Source organism: Bombus affinis, chromosome 4, assembly GCF_024516045.1.
Source record: "Bombus affinis isolate iyBomAffi1 chromosome 4, iyBomAffi1.2, whole genome shotgun sequence".
Taxonomy (NCBI): Eukaryota; Metazoa; Arthropoda; class Insecta; order Hymenoptera; family Apidae; genus Bombus; species Bombus affinis.
This window is the reverse complement of record NC_066347.1, coordinates 7807687-7824489: the sequence shown is the minus strand read 5'-3', so window position 1 is coordinate 7824489 and position 16803 is coordinate 7807687. Positions and strand designations below refer to the sequence as shown.

Genomic DNA, 16803 nt, shown 5'->3' with positions numbered 1-16803 from the left:
TTACCTGCAAATACGGCCATGCAGTAAATTGCGGCCGCAATTGCGCGTTCTCGTTTCGTCTATGTTTCATCAGATTCGAGAACCGTTTCAGCTTGGAGAAACCAAGAACAACGTTGATTGCGTGTCTCAGATGAACGACATTCCTGGGATCGAACTTTATCATCGCGATATTTTACTTACCGATTTTGCTATCAACGTGATCTTAACATTCAACTGATATCGTTAGCTTAGGAATTAAAATATTTAATTTTAAATGGTTTAATTCTATTTAGTGACTACATTTCGTAACAAAGATAATTTTCATCGTATGAAATACAGAATACTAAATAAGATTTATGTGTCTCGAAGTTAAGTACATTGGTCGAAATTTGTACGTACCTAATTGTATCAATTGAGCATTAAATCCGATAAAATCATTAGAGGCTATTCTCGTAATTGCTAGAAGGATACTAAATCAAAGGGAGAAGACGCTGAAGAGTGCACAATCACTGCTGCGTTGTTACCGGTAATCGTGGAGAAGACAGAGGCCCTTCAAACAGGACACGTCCTCGAAGATGGAATCGAGCGAGTTTGGAACGAGAGGTTTTGTTCTATTGTGCTTGCGTTCACGGAGTTAAATTGTTTGTGACTTGTAATTCGTATAGAAATTGGTTGATAGCTTTATCAAAACGTTATTGAACAGATGATGATATTTTTCAAAATCGACTAATCACTTTATACCAATTGGATATATATTAGAAACTACCAGACGAAACTGACCAATTCGTAATTTTTCATAGAAAGTTTACAGATTTACAACGATGAATTTTTAGCGATTAAATCAATTTTTCATGAAGTGCATGAAAAGAAATTCTTCTCGTTTCATAACATATTTTCTAATAAATCTTCTACTTTTATCTATTTTTGTCACCCACTTCGCGTTTCAGTTGTCAGTATTTCCAATATTAAATATTCCGCCAATTAATTCATCTCTACATCGTCAAAAGTATCCCAGCCATAGCGTCGAATTAACATCACTATCACGAGCTACTTAAATCGTATATTCAAATTTAGAGGAGGATTCGTTCCAATTTACACTTAACTACCCTCGTCACGCACGCCAACGATGTATACACGCGTTACGTTACCACATATAGCAACGTTAAAACTATACCTAGCTACTACAACCAATGGAACATCGTTTCTCGTTGGTTAGAGTTTCCTGGACACACGAAACTCTCGAATCCACTGTATCGTGGTGAGGGAGACATTGTAACCACCGAACCTATCCTCTGTTCGCTGGATAAAACAAGAGTTTCGTAGTGTTAATTTAGTGCAGGTGTTACCAAACGGATGTGACGCGTAGCCTTCGCGAAGTGTCCATCGGGACGGCGGATTTACGCTGGAAATGGCTGCTCGATCATCCGTCTATCCACGGAAATTACATTCCCGGATATCTGATCATTTTTGCGTTGAACGATAACGTTCCGTTGTTTATTCATTGCTGCAGAGTACCGTAAAGCTCGCTTTTAGTCGGCTTATATTTTGTTGAAGGCAAACGAGTAGGGACCATTGTAAACTCAAACTCAGTGAATAGAATGAATAGAATAACGATGCAAGTTTCACAAATGTGCAACTAATCTAACATATTTCACAAAATGATAATGAGAAAAGCATGGCAAAATGAGAGAAGATGGACTGTGATGAAATTGAAACTATATATAGAGAATTAAATTTAATTCATAATAAAATTTAACGATGCAACATAATACACAGAAGGGTTTCAAGAAAATCATAATTTTCGAGACAGTTCTATCTTTCTATGAAACTCGCTTCCTCCTCAACAGTTTAACTGGCAGAGACATTTCGAAAGACTTGATGCTTTAATTAAGACTCAATAACTCCTGTACTTGGAAGAAACCGAGTGGGCATTCGCGATACTCAGCCAATTTACTCGTTTTCTCAAAACGACCCTGTCTTTCCGAGCTAAATTAATGAAAATTGTTGTGTCGCGTCGGCCGTCGTGGGAAACGTTCTAATTCCACAATCGTTATTTGAGGGATTTTTCGAGGCTTCCGCGTCGAATTAAGTGGACTTGTCCGAGAGATTCTCTGACCAATTTACGCTTAGAGAGACCTCTCCCTTTATTTCGAAAAGTAACAATCGCGTAGCCGATGCTCGTCTTAAAAATCCTATTTAGAACGAACCACAGCGACGTCTTTCGTTACGTATTTTTCTTTATTTTTCTTTTTTTTTAGCAAGATACCCAGATAACAGCTTCTCTGATTTAGAAAAGTCACTTTTCGCGTTATCGAAGAGGACGAGGGAGGAATGGAAGAGTAATCGAATGGAACGCGAGGATTCTAGATGTCTCGAATTCGAGCTTACAAGCATCGAGCATCGTTGGCTTTGTGCATTCCTGACCGGTGGATGTGATTAAATATCGATCGGCTGCTATGTCAGGAGAATAAGACTGGCCGTGTAAATAATTTCGCTGAAACTGCTTCATATCGTAGGCATAATTGAAACGCGTTCAGTTACGGTAGAGAATAAATGGAAAATAAAAGGCAGAAAACAAAGGGAAGAATAAAAAGAGACGCAATCAAAGCAACAAGAAAAGAGAAATATATTACCATGAACCGAGAAAAAATTCACATCAACACCGTGAACGAACGTAATGATAAATGAATACGTTCTTTAAGTTTCGATATCGCGAATTTCTTTTCGATCAATATACGCTAAGAATAATTGATAACTCGATATCGGTTAATCAATACCAGGGACGATGCTCACCGTAGCTAATGCACAGTCTGGGGAACGATCGACTTTCTGTTGATATATTGCACACCGGCAATTTTTTACAGAGACACGCCAACATGTAAAATCGTGCCGTTGCATAAGGCAAAACAGTCACGTTTCCACGGCGAACGAAACAACCGGTCCAAAGTAATTAAACTATATCCTCGATCGTCGCCGCTCTGGCTATGACAGCTTCCGATTGAGCATTTTGCTAAATTCAATAAAACTTTTGCTTCTTCGTGCACACGGAATCAACTCTATTGATACGCGTTCGTTTTCTTCCTGTCTCAACCTCGTACTCTCTTTTGCGCTCGCTCGGATCGTTCCCGCACCAGCTTTCAATAACGCGACAATAAAGCCATCTGGTTCACGTAAAAATCGCTGCGATAGCGCGGAGGTACGCAGGAAGGTGTGCGACAAATTTTTCTTAAGATTTTGGGAAGCACGTATACAACTTTGATTTAAGGGAATTAATGGAGATTGAAGACAGTAATTTTAATTATCGAGCGGATTGTCACAAAAACATAAAATGTTTTTGACGTGACGAGATATCAGTGTGGTAGATAAAGAAATTTGTTTTTGAAACAGACCTCTTTGAGTTTTACTAAAATTCTATACATTCAAAGTTATATCGATAGATGATAAAATTGACCGCATTGTCGGTACAGTAATTTCTACTTCTATAAAATTTCAGACCATTCAATGAAATGAAAATGTGACCATAATTAAATAGCACTTCGAAAAATTACATGAAAGTATTTAGTACAGAAAGAATTTCTTTACTCGTCGAAGGACAATTATAGAAAATTGTTCCTATTGAGAATTCACTTCTGAAATAAAATGTCTAATCGATTCTATACGCAAGTACGTTCGGTTAGATAGAAACTGCGGAGGATCTTATCTTCGCAGGAACCTTTCTATGTCGAAGAAATAAGTTTTCCTTTTGCTCACCACGAGATTTCGTCGGCCTTTTACATTTACGATTGTGGGACGGAACCGGTCAGCCGTGCCGATTGTGCAGATCGTAGCACCCGATATTCACGAATGAAAAGTCGGGATTCCGCGGTACCACAGCGATGGAAGTAGAAAGTGGGCGGAATAAGGGTAACGGCAGCGATAAGTGGGATAAAAGAAAAAGGAAATTCCTGATAAACTGTACGGGGAAACTAATCCTGGCGGCAAACATTTTCAGATATTACAATTGGAATGGTTGCTTTCGTGTTTCATCTTACGATTAATTGAGATTGGTGGCGTTTAATTAATTAACATTATAATCGTAATTTCAGTGCTATCTCGATGACATACATGTTAATTTAACAAAGTTCTTATTTCAACCTTTTGATGTAACGCAGTACAGAAGCGTTTATAATAAAAAAAAATGGATTTATCAAATATAAATAAAATTACAGGTCTAGTTTTTTCAAAATGATGATTATATAGCTCTTTTCTTTTTTATTTACATAAAATGATTATTACAGAGGAAATGGAACTTATAGCATCAACGATAAACATGTTAAGACAGATCGAGATTATACATGGACGTTAAACCGTGTTTAATATATGCAAATGCACGTTACCGTAACTTGTCCGTATCTAGGAATTAGTAGAATTTAGTTTGAGCAAACTTCCTGAATACTGATTGGCAATGGTTGAGTTGTAAAGACCGACCTATATTCCCAAAGATTGACCTTTATTCCCATCTATCTCGAAAGAGCCGATAGAATATCCGTCTACAACTTTCGTACAAAAATGTATCATAATCCTTATAAATCCAAATACTTTTAACAATATTGTTAACTTCGACTGATGTATGAAATATATTTTGTACGCAAAATACACAGAGTTCACGATTAGAATATCCATCTACAACTTTCGTACAAAAATGTATCATACTCCTTATAAAATCAAATACTTTTAACAATATTGTTAACTTCGACTGATGTATGAAGTATACTTTGTATACAGTACAGTACACGATTACAATCGATACTCTCGTATTAAAACTACGATTCTCTGTTTTAGGTGACAGTCAGGGACGATGGAAGGCCATCTTTGTCCTCGACGACCCGCGTCGTGATCGCGGTGGCAGACATAAACGACCACGGTCCAGAATTCGAGCAAAAGTTCTACACCGTTCAGATCCCAGCATCACCATCTACCGACAAACCACTGTTCCAGGTAAGCTACCACCTCCGGAACTATCCTAAAATCGATCTTCGTAATTCTACCCGACCTTCTAGTTGAGAATTAGGAACTGGCATCGCACCATTTTCTTCGAGTCTCGATGTAACCGAAGAAACAGACGGTCGTCTGTATTCTGTCCCGTTTCGTTTTTCTCTTTGTCTCTTTGTACACCAAGTAGAAGTAATCCCCCGTATCTTGTTGTATATACATATTATCCGTTCGCTCGTGAAGAATCATCCCCCGTCCCGCGACAGGTGTACCACTCGTCCAAATGTACGTATGCCAAACCAAAGGGAGCCGCGAGAGTTGGAATGGACAATTAAAAAGTTGTAGAGGATTCGAGAATTTTCAGTAAATTCGAAAATTTTGATTTCAATTCGAGGAACTTTTGGAACTCCAAGTTTCGACTCACGTGCTTCCCTTGAGTCGAGCGCAAACTGATCGGAAGTGAACGTTACCGAGTGAAATTTAACACAGGCTAATCTTTTAATAGTATCGACAAATCCATTGGCTTGAAAGTATGGATTCCAGTTTGATAGTTATCGATGTTTGATAGCACGTAGTGTGATGTTAAGGTTTGTTGAACGTAAGGTATCTATTATTGGCTAAAAGAACTATTATTGTACTTTTTATAATTATTGGACATTGTTTCTAGAGAGCACTATTTCTATTTCTAGAATTATTAAAATTAAATCACTTCAGGAGTATATTGCTGAAAATTAAAAGCATTCATTTCTTCAATAACATTAATTTACGATTATCACTTCCCTGCAAATCAGTAGCGTTCACTTCGAACGGACCAGTTTTGCTGTCGGCTTCGGTCACCCAATCAAACCGTCCGAAAATAGTGTCAGAACCTCACGCTTTTCTGTAATGAAAGCCAAAATCTTCCAACAGAACCAAGTGTATCGATACCGAAACGTCGCTTCCCAAACCCACCTATTTGTTGGCGATTGCTTGGAACCTGTCTTAATTTTGTACGCATATATCGCACGACGTACTCAACACGATACCGAAATGTAGAAAAAGTCTGATATAAAGCTCATGAGAAAATAGGAAGAAGGAATGAAGAATGGGTCGGTCGCTCGTTATCGAACGTGTTCTCTCTTGGAGACTTGTTTTCGATGTGATCAAAGCAACCCACCGGTGATTATCATAGTGTGAAAGGGTTGAGAGATTTAGCACGCGGACACCCTCGCACGGAATTCTCCCGCAGACTTGTCGTTCTTCGAATTTACGACGAGAAGATACACTCCTGGTTACGCGGTGGCGCGTTTCACGCGTCGGCAACTTTGGGATCCTGAGGACGGAAATCGCGGTTAACGAGTTCCCTTTGTGACGACCTTTGGTCCAACGCTGTTCTGAGAACTAGCGATCGATCCTGGCCTCGACTGCCCTCAACTTTGCGCGTTACTATTTGTTTAAAAACATATAGAATGGACGTTGGCCGATTTATTGAGGTATTTACCGTAAATAATACGTAACGTTCAGTTTTATGTCTTTAATCGTTTCAATGGTTACGATATGTTTGCGTCGAATAAAGTTTCAGTGAGACATTTATTGAATAGTAAAATTGAAGTAATTAAAATTGTATTTGGGTCACATTAGGATTGAAGGAGATTAAGTTTGTACAGAAATTAAGCGGACTGTAGTTGCATAAATTATTATTATTTAGTTTATTTTGCAGGAAAGATGCGAAATATTTCAGTTTAGGATTATCAACATATTTGAGAGAAATCTGTCGCCGTGTGCAGTACAGTATTATTCTAACCTTTGCAGCGTGGCTATTACGAAACATTCCATGAGCTGCGAGAATTTAGTAACAGTGTTTTGCAATGTTAAAAAATGTTCTCTGGCCTTTTGCAGCATGCTACAAGTTTCTGACGTTTTTATAATAATGTTAAGTGTAATTGTGAAATATTCCATGCTATTCAGGGGATTTTACTACAATGTTTGCATAGTATTGTAATGCATTTCATAAGAGTTTAAAGCTTTTCAGAATGTAAATTTCGACGACATTCTTACGTTAGACACCGTATACGTCGCATTAAAATCGAAATATTTCACGTTGTTTTTAATCATTTTCAAACAAGCGTAATTCGCTTTGTTCACATAGAGACGTTATTAATTGCTGGTAGTATTACGTTACTACGTGTACGTTCGAAGCTTGTTAAATATTTACGTAATTCGAAATTTCGCTAGGGGAAATAAGATAATAAATGCTGTTATCGAAAGCAGTAGAGGGAGGAATCTGATTAATCCGATGTCAACAGTGACAATAGCTTTCACAATATACCTGGAATATTCAGTACAGTTTTCCACCAACGTCGAATTTTGTCGAGGCCAGATTTGATTTCGACGGATATAAAGTTACGATTGCTCGTTTTCGTAATTTCGGCCGGTTACCGTGTATTACGATCGAGTTTCAACTTCTACCCGGGAAAACGCGTTTTACATACCGCATACGTTATGCCTATTCTCGTTACAAGATATACGATTAATTAAATTAAAATTCTTTCAACGAAGAAAAGAGCTGCATTTGACATACATTTTATGCAATAAATTTGCAATAAATTAGAAATGCCCAAATTCTTACGCACAGTAGCGCGTTTGAATCGTCAAAAAATCGCATCATTGAAGGAGAAGGATTTAAAGCGTAGGTCGTGGATCAAATAAAAATACCATCTATTTCACTCGCGTCGTTTAAAACATCATTAACCGCAATTTCGATGAATTATCTTTCGCATTTACCGAAGAAAATATTCTCCACCGTATTCGCCAATAGTACATTTCGAGCGGTTTAGTAATTGGAAAAAGATCAACTGGTCAAAGCCGGCAACTACTTTCGATCGACGAGGCAGGGGAAAAAAAAGAAAGACACACGGAGGAGAGGGATGAAAGCGAATTAGCGGAGATAATGCGAAAGTTAAAAGGCTTCCTTCTCTCGTTCTCGACAGAAATCGAGGAACCGCTCGCGGGAGTTCGACCTTTCGATCGATACGTTACTAGAGAATGGAACTTGGGAGACATTTAGCCCCGACAGCTTGTCAGGAGATCCTATCTTCAGGGTAAGGACACCGTTGGCACGTAAAAAAAAAAAAGAAACTAAAAACGCCGTCTCGTGGCACGGGAGCATAAATAATTTCTGCGTAAAAACGTGAAATTGGTCTCGGGTAGTTTACACGAGCTCTTGTGCATTGATTTATGACCCGCTTTTATGTATATATATATATTTTATACATATATTATATGTATATCGATTGTAACGTTCGTTCTAATTATGATACTGCATTTTCATGCAACCCCGCTCTGTGCCCGTTTTTTTTATAAATAGGAGCCGCCATGCATTCCGTCTACTACTTGATCGATCGTCTTTTGTCCTTTTTGCCCGATGCAACCCTTCTTTTTGTACACACGAAGAGTCTCTTGAATCTCGCGCATCATGCGACTCTGAGCGAAACTTTGAACGTAGAACCGAAAGATATCGGTGTGGCGGGGGAGAAAAAGTTGATTTTCAATGAACGCAAACCACTGCTGCTGCTACTTCGTACGCTGAACCCCGGGTAATTGAGGCTCATTCGTAGCTGTCCGGGGATTTGGGTCGAGAGTGGAATTTATCTCCCCGAGTTATTAAGTATCAAGTGCCCACCGGCTTCTTAATTGCATTCAGAGTTCATTGCTCTCTCTTACTCAGGGGGGAGACTAAAAGAATTCGATATGCCTTCGGTATTTCTAATGCGTTCGAAGGAAAACTCGAGGACTTAATTATACCTCGAGTGCCTTTTAACTGAACCGTTGTTCCGGGTGCAAAACTTCAACTTGCTTTCTTTTTCCTTTACGAATTAACGCGGTTCTTTAAATGCGTTTATCGTTACGATGTTAATCATAAAATACTCGAAGTAGCTTTAAACGACGCGCTATTTTCGAAAATTAATTTTAAAATCCATAGGAATCTTAAAGGATATATTTAATACGATTACCATTTCAGTAACACGTCAAAACTTGTCGAAATGTCTTTTTAATTCTCTAGCAATTCAAATTCTAAACGTTATCCCAAGATATTATTTAAAATGACATCTTTTATGAATATGAAACGAGACGTTCGCTCAGAATCGCATCATGCATAGCCCCTTTCTCCATCAGCTCTGTGTATGCGTCCATCTCGAACTCTTCGTCGCGTCTTGCCCGTTTTGCTCGTTTCTTTGTATGTATATATATATACGTATGTATATTATGTTCTTGAATTTTTGCATTTGTCTGTACGAGGCTGTCGCCTGATCATTTTTCCGTCTTTTCTTTCTTCTTTTTTTTCCCCCTTTTGTCGTAATTAATAAAAATCATGGCATCGGGGCAAGCCGCTAAGTACGAACGCATGACGCGGAAATGAAAAAGAATGGAATGAAAGGGAATGCTCGTAGCAGACCAGTTTTCTTTCCCACGTATTGAACAGTGTTACTTCGAGAATGAAAATTGCTTTAGGCCATTGCAGCTATATTAATTACTGGGAAACTATACAGAATGTCTTGTTAGATGTCGTAGCTCGAGCTTTCTTAAAGTGCATCGTTGCTTCTAACCTATTAACTAACAAATTTAAACTAGGAATGTTAATACGGCATACGAATTACCAATATCTTGCACCGATTTGTTTATTATTTGTTTTATTTCCATGACTAGAAGTTTCAAGCATTCTTTACGGTATTTACTCAGATCTTCTATTACAATGCCATTTATTTTTCCAATTGAATAATTAAGTATCATTCGTGTCATCCAAACTCGTTATCGCCTCGGAAGCAGTGCCAAAACTCCATCAAAGAAAGTAAATTCTCTTGTCTTAAATTTTCAACTAAATAATTTAATTTTTAATTCGATTTATCAATCGAAAAGGTGATTCTGCTTACCGAATGACCTATAAAAATCCTTTAAAGTGAAATCGAACGTCAAACGGGAGCCGCCATCAAAGGGAGGCCTCGCGGATCAAGAGGAAAAAATCGTGGGTTAGAAAACCGGCAGCCGATAATGAGCTCTGGCACACGGGGGAAACATATTCGTTGCGGAAGAAAAGACGCAACCTCGGCATGAAGACTCAGCCCGCCATTTAATGAACCGGCGACGATACATTTTTCCGCGCGGTTCCGCGTGCATCAGCTCGTAGCATCAGCTCAAAATATCGCGTTCGATCCGTGCCTGCCCGCGGAAAGAGCGCGCGGCCTGTGTTTTAATACGCTTTAATGCAGATCGATATTTGGCAATCCGGGGAGGCGGAGGTTTCCGGCGTCTCCGTCTGTTCCGCCTCCCCTGTGTTCTTTCTTTCTGTATGTTTTATTTCTCCCCGCTCTTTTTTTTTCTTTATTCATTTCGTGTACCGCATGCTGTCGACTGTGTGAATGCTACGCTTCGAGGTCACGAGCGCAATGTTTCACGATGGATCCAGAGGGAGCAAGACTGAATGAACGAAGGAAAGAGAGAATAAGAGTATGAGAGAGGGTGTGAGGAAGGTGAATTGAAAAATTTTAGAGCGTGAACGAAATGTTTTAGACAGAATGAGTTGTTTTCTTATTTTAAAATTCTTCTTTTCTTTCTCGTGCTAGATTTGCGTATCTACTTACATACGTAGATTTCATTCGTCGACGAATGCAGACGCGTTTCGCTTTTTCTCTTTCATTTTTTTCTGACGTTCACACTCCACGTTTGCACCCTGTGTGTGTATGTGTATGTGTCTGTCTGTTTGTTTGTCTGTTTACGAACGCGAGTATGGAGATGTGTAATCGTACGCACACAGGGTATATCGAGGCTTTTCTTTCCGGACAATTTGCGGCCGCATTTCTGAAATAGCATTATGAATTAGAAGCAGCTTGATACTTGCGAATCGTTCGAGATTCCTTTTCTCTTTCTTTTGATACAGCCGATGGCTGATACTAATGTTCTCTTTTATGTCGTGTACAGCTATGTTAGTAGAGAATGAGAAAACGAAGGAAGCAAGTTTGAAAAGGTTGGTTCTCATTTTTCGTTTGTGTTCCTGTACGATAGGTACTCGCGAACGATAAAGACATTGGTGATAACGGGAAAATCCAGTACAGTATCAAAGGTGGTCGCGGTAAAGGCAAGTTCAAAATACATCCAACTACAGGAATGGTGTACTCGCAACGTGGATTCGAAGCTGGACAGGAGTACGAGATGATGGTAAGTGGAATGACAGAGAAAATTACATATTTATTTATTATTATTAAACATAGAAATATTCCTGCCTTTTCAAACAATTAATATTGTGAAATATACTAATTAAATATGGATAGACTCGGGAAGTATTAAACGATCGATTATGGCCTAAATATGAAACAGAAGAATATTAAAAATTAAACGTTAAATTTAAACAGAAAAATAAATAAAATATGACAATATATGAATATATATAATCTACATGAATAAAGAAAATAAATAGAAGCCCATCAATTTATTCTTCGTTGTTTGGATTACTATAAATAATTTGAATCCTTAATGAATCTAAATTGAAATCACGGTTGATTTAATACTTGCTACAAAATTTACCTTAATTTCTCGCGAGTTCTCTGTTATTTAAAATACCAACGTTTAAAATGAGTTCGACTTATAATTTCCAAAATCTGAATTAAACGCTTGTTACGATCGGTCAAAATGTTCTAGAGGGACAATAAATCGCGTAGAATAATTAAACAATTCTTAGCCGAAGAATTAAATAGAAACATTAACTCTACGATGTAGAACCGTTTCGCCGCAAAGGGTTTCGAGCGTATTTGGAACGAAGCACCCTGTAAATCCAACGTGGTCGGTTCAGAAGTCATAATTCATGGTCGATCGGGAAGCAACGTTCCCTTAATACAATTTAAGTTTGAGCTTAACTTAGCCGCGCACGCTTCTGTTTGCCAGATAAGGGCCGCCGATAGCGGGGAACCGCAGCGCAGTCATCAAACACGGGTATCCGTGCAAGTTGTCGAGGTTCCGAAGGAATCCGAGAATCCGCCAGTCTTCAAGACGAACAATCAGACCGTCGAGGTTACAGAAAGCGACGAGGTGGGCTTCCTCGTGGCACTGGTTCAAGCCGCGGACAAAGATGGCGATTCCCTGTGGTATGATATTGTTGGTGAGTTTTACTAGTTTACGTTATTGTTGAGAAAAATAATTATTTCATATTGTATTCACGGAATTAAATTGGATGGAATAAAATAATAGCATGAGAGCGTATTGGTGGTTATAAGTTTCCGTCGATCGTGAAATTTTATTTTTTTATCGTGGTTTTGTAGGCAGAATGTGTTAGGTACGTGCGAAACGTTTTTATAAATAAATATGTCTAATATCTCTTTGTTAACAAGGACTAAGTTAGAAAAGGAAGTAATTTACAATTGAATGAATTTTTTAAATCTATCTCCCTGAGCGATAAAAGGATAATCTATTCTTGATATGTATTTTATGGCTGATAGCAATTTTATTTTCTCGTATTGCTGGGTAATTAATTTGAGTGCTGTATCCGTGTTAGCGGAGTTTGAAAACTCGTTAGAATTCAGTCGGTCACGATATCTTGTTAATTGGCGAAATATCGAGTGATTTCGTTGGAATACATTCGAGTGGTCGGAATAGCTCGGGGCCCGAATAACATTTTCAAAGTTGGGAGGATCGAAGTTGGAAAGTTCCACAGCTGGATCGCATAGGTAACAGTTAAACTTCGCGCCACCAAATGGCTAAACTAGTTGGAGACACATCTATGTCACATTTAAATTATAAGACATTTAGAGATCTATTAAGGTCCTAAAATGGAAACAATAAAACAATTTGCTGTCTTTCTTTGTATTTTATCCTTCTTATAATATCTACATATAGCATAGCTATATTTCAAAATTCACACACGCTTGTGTAGCGTGTGTAACGTTATCGTAACAATGTATCTTCTGAATCTGAATTTTATCCAGTTTTACTCTAATATAACTGATAAAAATACTTTTTGACACAACTCTGCAGAAATTCATATAATCATCATCGAATGATGGCTGACACAATGAATAGAGTCTTATTAAGTAATATCCCTTCGCCTAAACGTGAAAGCAAAAGTAACGAACGAGAGAACTACGAATCTACTTGCAGACGGTGACAAACGAGATGAATTCTTCATCGGTCGGGACAACGGAAACGTGCTGCTAGCGAAGAAACTCGATTGGGAAACACAGAACTTCTACAACCTGACAATCCGTGTTACGGATAGCGTGCACACTGCTGAGACTCAACTGCTGGTCACGGTGATCGACATCAATGATCACCGACCGGAATTTACCGAGAACATTTATCACGTAGACATTTCAGAAAACGTTGAAAAAGGCGAGAAAATTCTACAGCTGCATGCAACCGACGAAGACGAAGACAAGAAAGTATTCTACAGCCTTCACGCTGCCCAGAATCAAGCTTCCTTGGAAATCTTCCACGTAGATTCCGTGACGGGAGCCGTTACATTGAACGAAGTCCTGGATCGGGAGACCATCGAAGAACACGTACTTACCGTGATGGTAAAAGACCAAGGAACGCCCGCAAAACGAAACTACGCCAGGGTTATAATAACGGTACACGATCACAACGATCATGCTCCAGAATTCATCAGCGAGATCATCCAAGGAAAGGTCTACGAAACTTCTCCGATTGGCGCTGCCGTGGTACAAGTTTATGCTATAGACAGGGACAGAGGAGATAACGCAAAAATAACCTACTCGATTACTTCTGGCAACGTAGGTAACATGTTCGCGATAGATCCAGACCTAGGTGTTATTCGCGTGGCTCGAGAGCTAGATCTAAGTGTCTCCTCTGAATATATATTATTGGTGAAGGCTACGGATCACGGTTCTCCAGCTTTGTCCAACACGGTGCCTGTACACGTGATGGTCACCATGGCTGACAACGCTCCGCCTAGGTTCATCCAGAAAGAATTATCCGCCGAGATCTATGAGAACCAACAACTGGGTACATACGTGAAACACGTGGAAGCTAGAAGCACGTCCTCGTTGCAGTTCGAGATTGTTCAAGGCAATAAGGACGACACGTTCTTCATGAACCCCAGTACAGGCATCATCGTGATTAAGAACGAGCTAGACTATGAAAAGACCAAGTTTTATAACCTGACGGTGGCGGCGACTAACATGGCCAGCGCAAAGGCACACTGTAACGTAATTGTCCATGTTCTGGATCGAAACGATAACGCGCCCAGGTTCCTGCAAGCTACGTACAACGGAGAAATAAGCGAAGGCGCTAGCATCGGTTCCTTAGTACTCACTAATTCAAGCACCCCACTGGTCATAAAAGCAGAGGACGCTGACTCTGAATTGAACGCTCTTTTGAATTACGACATAGTCGAAGATTTACCTCGAAAGTACTTCCACATAGATTCAAGCACAGGTGCCATTAGGACCGTAATGGTCTTAGATCACGAGAGCATTCCAAAGTTCACCTTCCACGTGAAGGTTTCCGATCTAGGGAAACCGAAATTGTCTTCCGAGACTACGGCCAAGGTCATGATCGTAGTGACAGATGTAAACGATTGTCCACCCAAGTTCCTCGAAAATGACTATAACGCCACTGTACTGCTACCCACGTATAAGAACGTCGCTGTGATCCAAGTGAGGGCCGTAGATCCGGACAGTTCCGAGGGTGTCCCACTCAGGTACGTATAACACCATTAAACCGTGCGTGCCTCTGTATTTACGGCCACTTTAAAAGGCTGATTCATATTTATGCAGACTGCGCCGTGGCTTCGTTAGCATTCATTTACTATTATAATTGTTGCATGAAATTTGTATGATCGCCCTCTGATACACGGCCGTTTTTCCTGCGCGCAGAAAGAAAATTACTTACTGCCCACTTGTGTATACCGTTGGTGAAGGGGCCAACCTTCCAATTTGCATAGAGGTGCTTGCGTCACTGTTCTTTCTTTTTTTATTTTTTTCTTTCGTCGGCACTAAAGCGGAAGGTTTAACGATCCTTTACCAAGGTAGAACATCGTGTGTTGTCGAAGTAGCAACGACCTCTTCTTTTTGTTCCGGTTCAGGTACGACATCATCGATGGAAACAAAGCACATACGTTCGACATAGACCCCCAGACCGGTGTGATCACGATTTATAATCCGGAACGTATGAAGAAAAGCTATTTGCTAAGGGTCCGTGTCTCCGATGGGAAATATTCGAACGTTTGCCAGGTGAACGTGATGGTGGAGAACTCGGAGAACTCCGGGCTGATGTTCCAGAAGGACGTCTACGAGGGTACGATTCCGGAGAATTCGACGAGGATCACGACGGTCGCGGTTGTGAACGTTTTGGGCAGCGCGCTCAACGAGCACATCGTCTTCAGCATTCTGAACCCCACCGACATGTTCGTAATTGGACCGACATCCGGCGCGATCCGGACCACCGGAATTAGATTCGACCGGGAGGTTTGCGAACATTACGAACTGATAGTAGAGGCGAAGAGTCAGATGCCGGGCAAAGAGAAGCCAAGGGTGGCACACGTGATCGTGAATGTCACTATATTAGACATTAACGACAACTGTCCTATGTTTGTTAACTTGCCCTATTACGCCGTCGTGTCCGTAGACGCGCAAAAGGGCGACGTTATTACCAAGGCAAGTGGATCACGGTTGTTCTTGGCTTTACAATCTAAAATGTTGGGTGTAGAATAGAGGTGAAACGACTGGAACTTGACTAGCTTAATATAATCTTGATATTGTTTTCACTACCCTTTCCGTTATTTGTTTTATAAGATTATATTATTAATTTAATTCCCTTTTACTATGGTGGTAAAAGATATTCTTATTTCAAAATTTAAGATATTTTCTTCTTCTAACGCAAAATTATAAATAGAGCATTCTACTTGGCTTGTAGGTACATGCAGTAGATATGGACAGCGGTGACAACGGAGAAGTCAGGTACGAACTGAAGAAAGGTCACGGAGAGCTATTCAAGGTATGCCGGAAAACGGGCGAGATATCCCTGAAACAGAATCTGGAGGGTCACAATCGCGAATATCAGCTCACCATTGCCGCATATGACGGAGGTAAACTCGCTATTTACAGCATCTACATTTTAATTGGAGTTTAAATAGTTTTCGACAAGGTTTCGACTTTATTTCAGGCATAACACCGTGCTCTATCGAGGTGCCAGTGAACGTGAAGGTGATAGATCGGTCGATGCCAGTGTTTGACAAGCAATTCTATACGGACAGCGTGCTGGAAAGTATCGAGATACATTCGCCCCTATCTTTGTCTATACAAGCTGAGTCACCGTTGAATCGCAAGCTCATATATAGTATAACTAAAGGCAACGATTTCGAGGAATTCGCTCTGGATTTCAACACAGGTGAGCGAACGTTCGTTGGTCGCACGGCGAAACAGTTTTTCAAAACCGTGGATGAACGATGAAGCGAAGATTGAATTAAACGCGTAGCGCCCATGCACGGAACGATGAAGTTGCAACTCGAACAATGTAGTTTTCAACAACACACGACGATAAGATTCAAAAAAACTGCCACGTTTTCGGTCCTGTCGATTCTGCTCTTTCACATATATATTTTTATTTCTTGCATCATCGTTCCATGTGAAACATGATACGGTCAAATGGTAGTGTATATAGGTATATGTCCTACGAATGAGATTTTTCTTTTCGTCCCATACTTTCCTGTTTCTTTCTTTTTTTTTTTCTTTTTTTTTTACGACGAAAGTTTCATCCAATAGCATCACGACAGCGGCGAACGTGTGTTACATTCGAAATTATAAACGCGCGATCGGCGAATGTTGCGCCCTAAATCCAGTCCCAAATAAAACATCTCCCGAGGATTGT

At 39.8% G+C, this 16803-nt stretch overlaps 1 protein-coding gene across 10 annotated transcripts in view; it reads left to right on the top strand.

Moving 5' to 3' along the window:
* The window catches only part of LOC126915819 (fat-like cadherin-related tumor suppressor homolog), a 509971-nt gene that overhangs the window by 476441 nt on the left and 16727 nt on the right, over positions 1–16803 (top strand). For 8 of the 10 annotated variants that reach the window (XM_050720852.1, XM_050720847.1, XM_050720846.1 and 5 more), the window contains 8 exons: positions 4801–4956; positions 7920–8030; positions 10990–11142; positions 11866–12079; positions 13075–14635; positions 15020–15590; positions 15850–16021; positions 16099–16323. In XM_050720852.1, the coding sequence (XP_050576809.1) occupies positions 4801–4956; positions 7920–8030; positions 10990–11142; positions 11866–12079; positions 13075–14635; positions 15020–15590; positions 15850–16021; positions 16099–16323 (3163 nt within the window). The remainder of the gene's footprint in view (positions 1–4800; positions 4957–7919; positions 8031–10989; positions 11143–11865; positions 12080–13074; positions 14636–15019; positions 15591–15849; positions 16022–16098; positions 16324–16803) is intronic. The other 2 variants (XM_050720849.1, XM_050720848.1) reach the window with 1 other exon arrangement.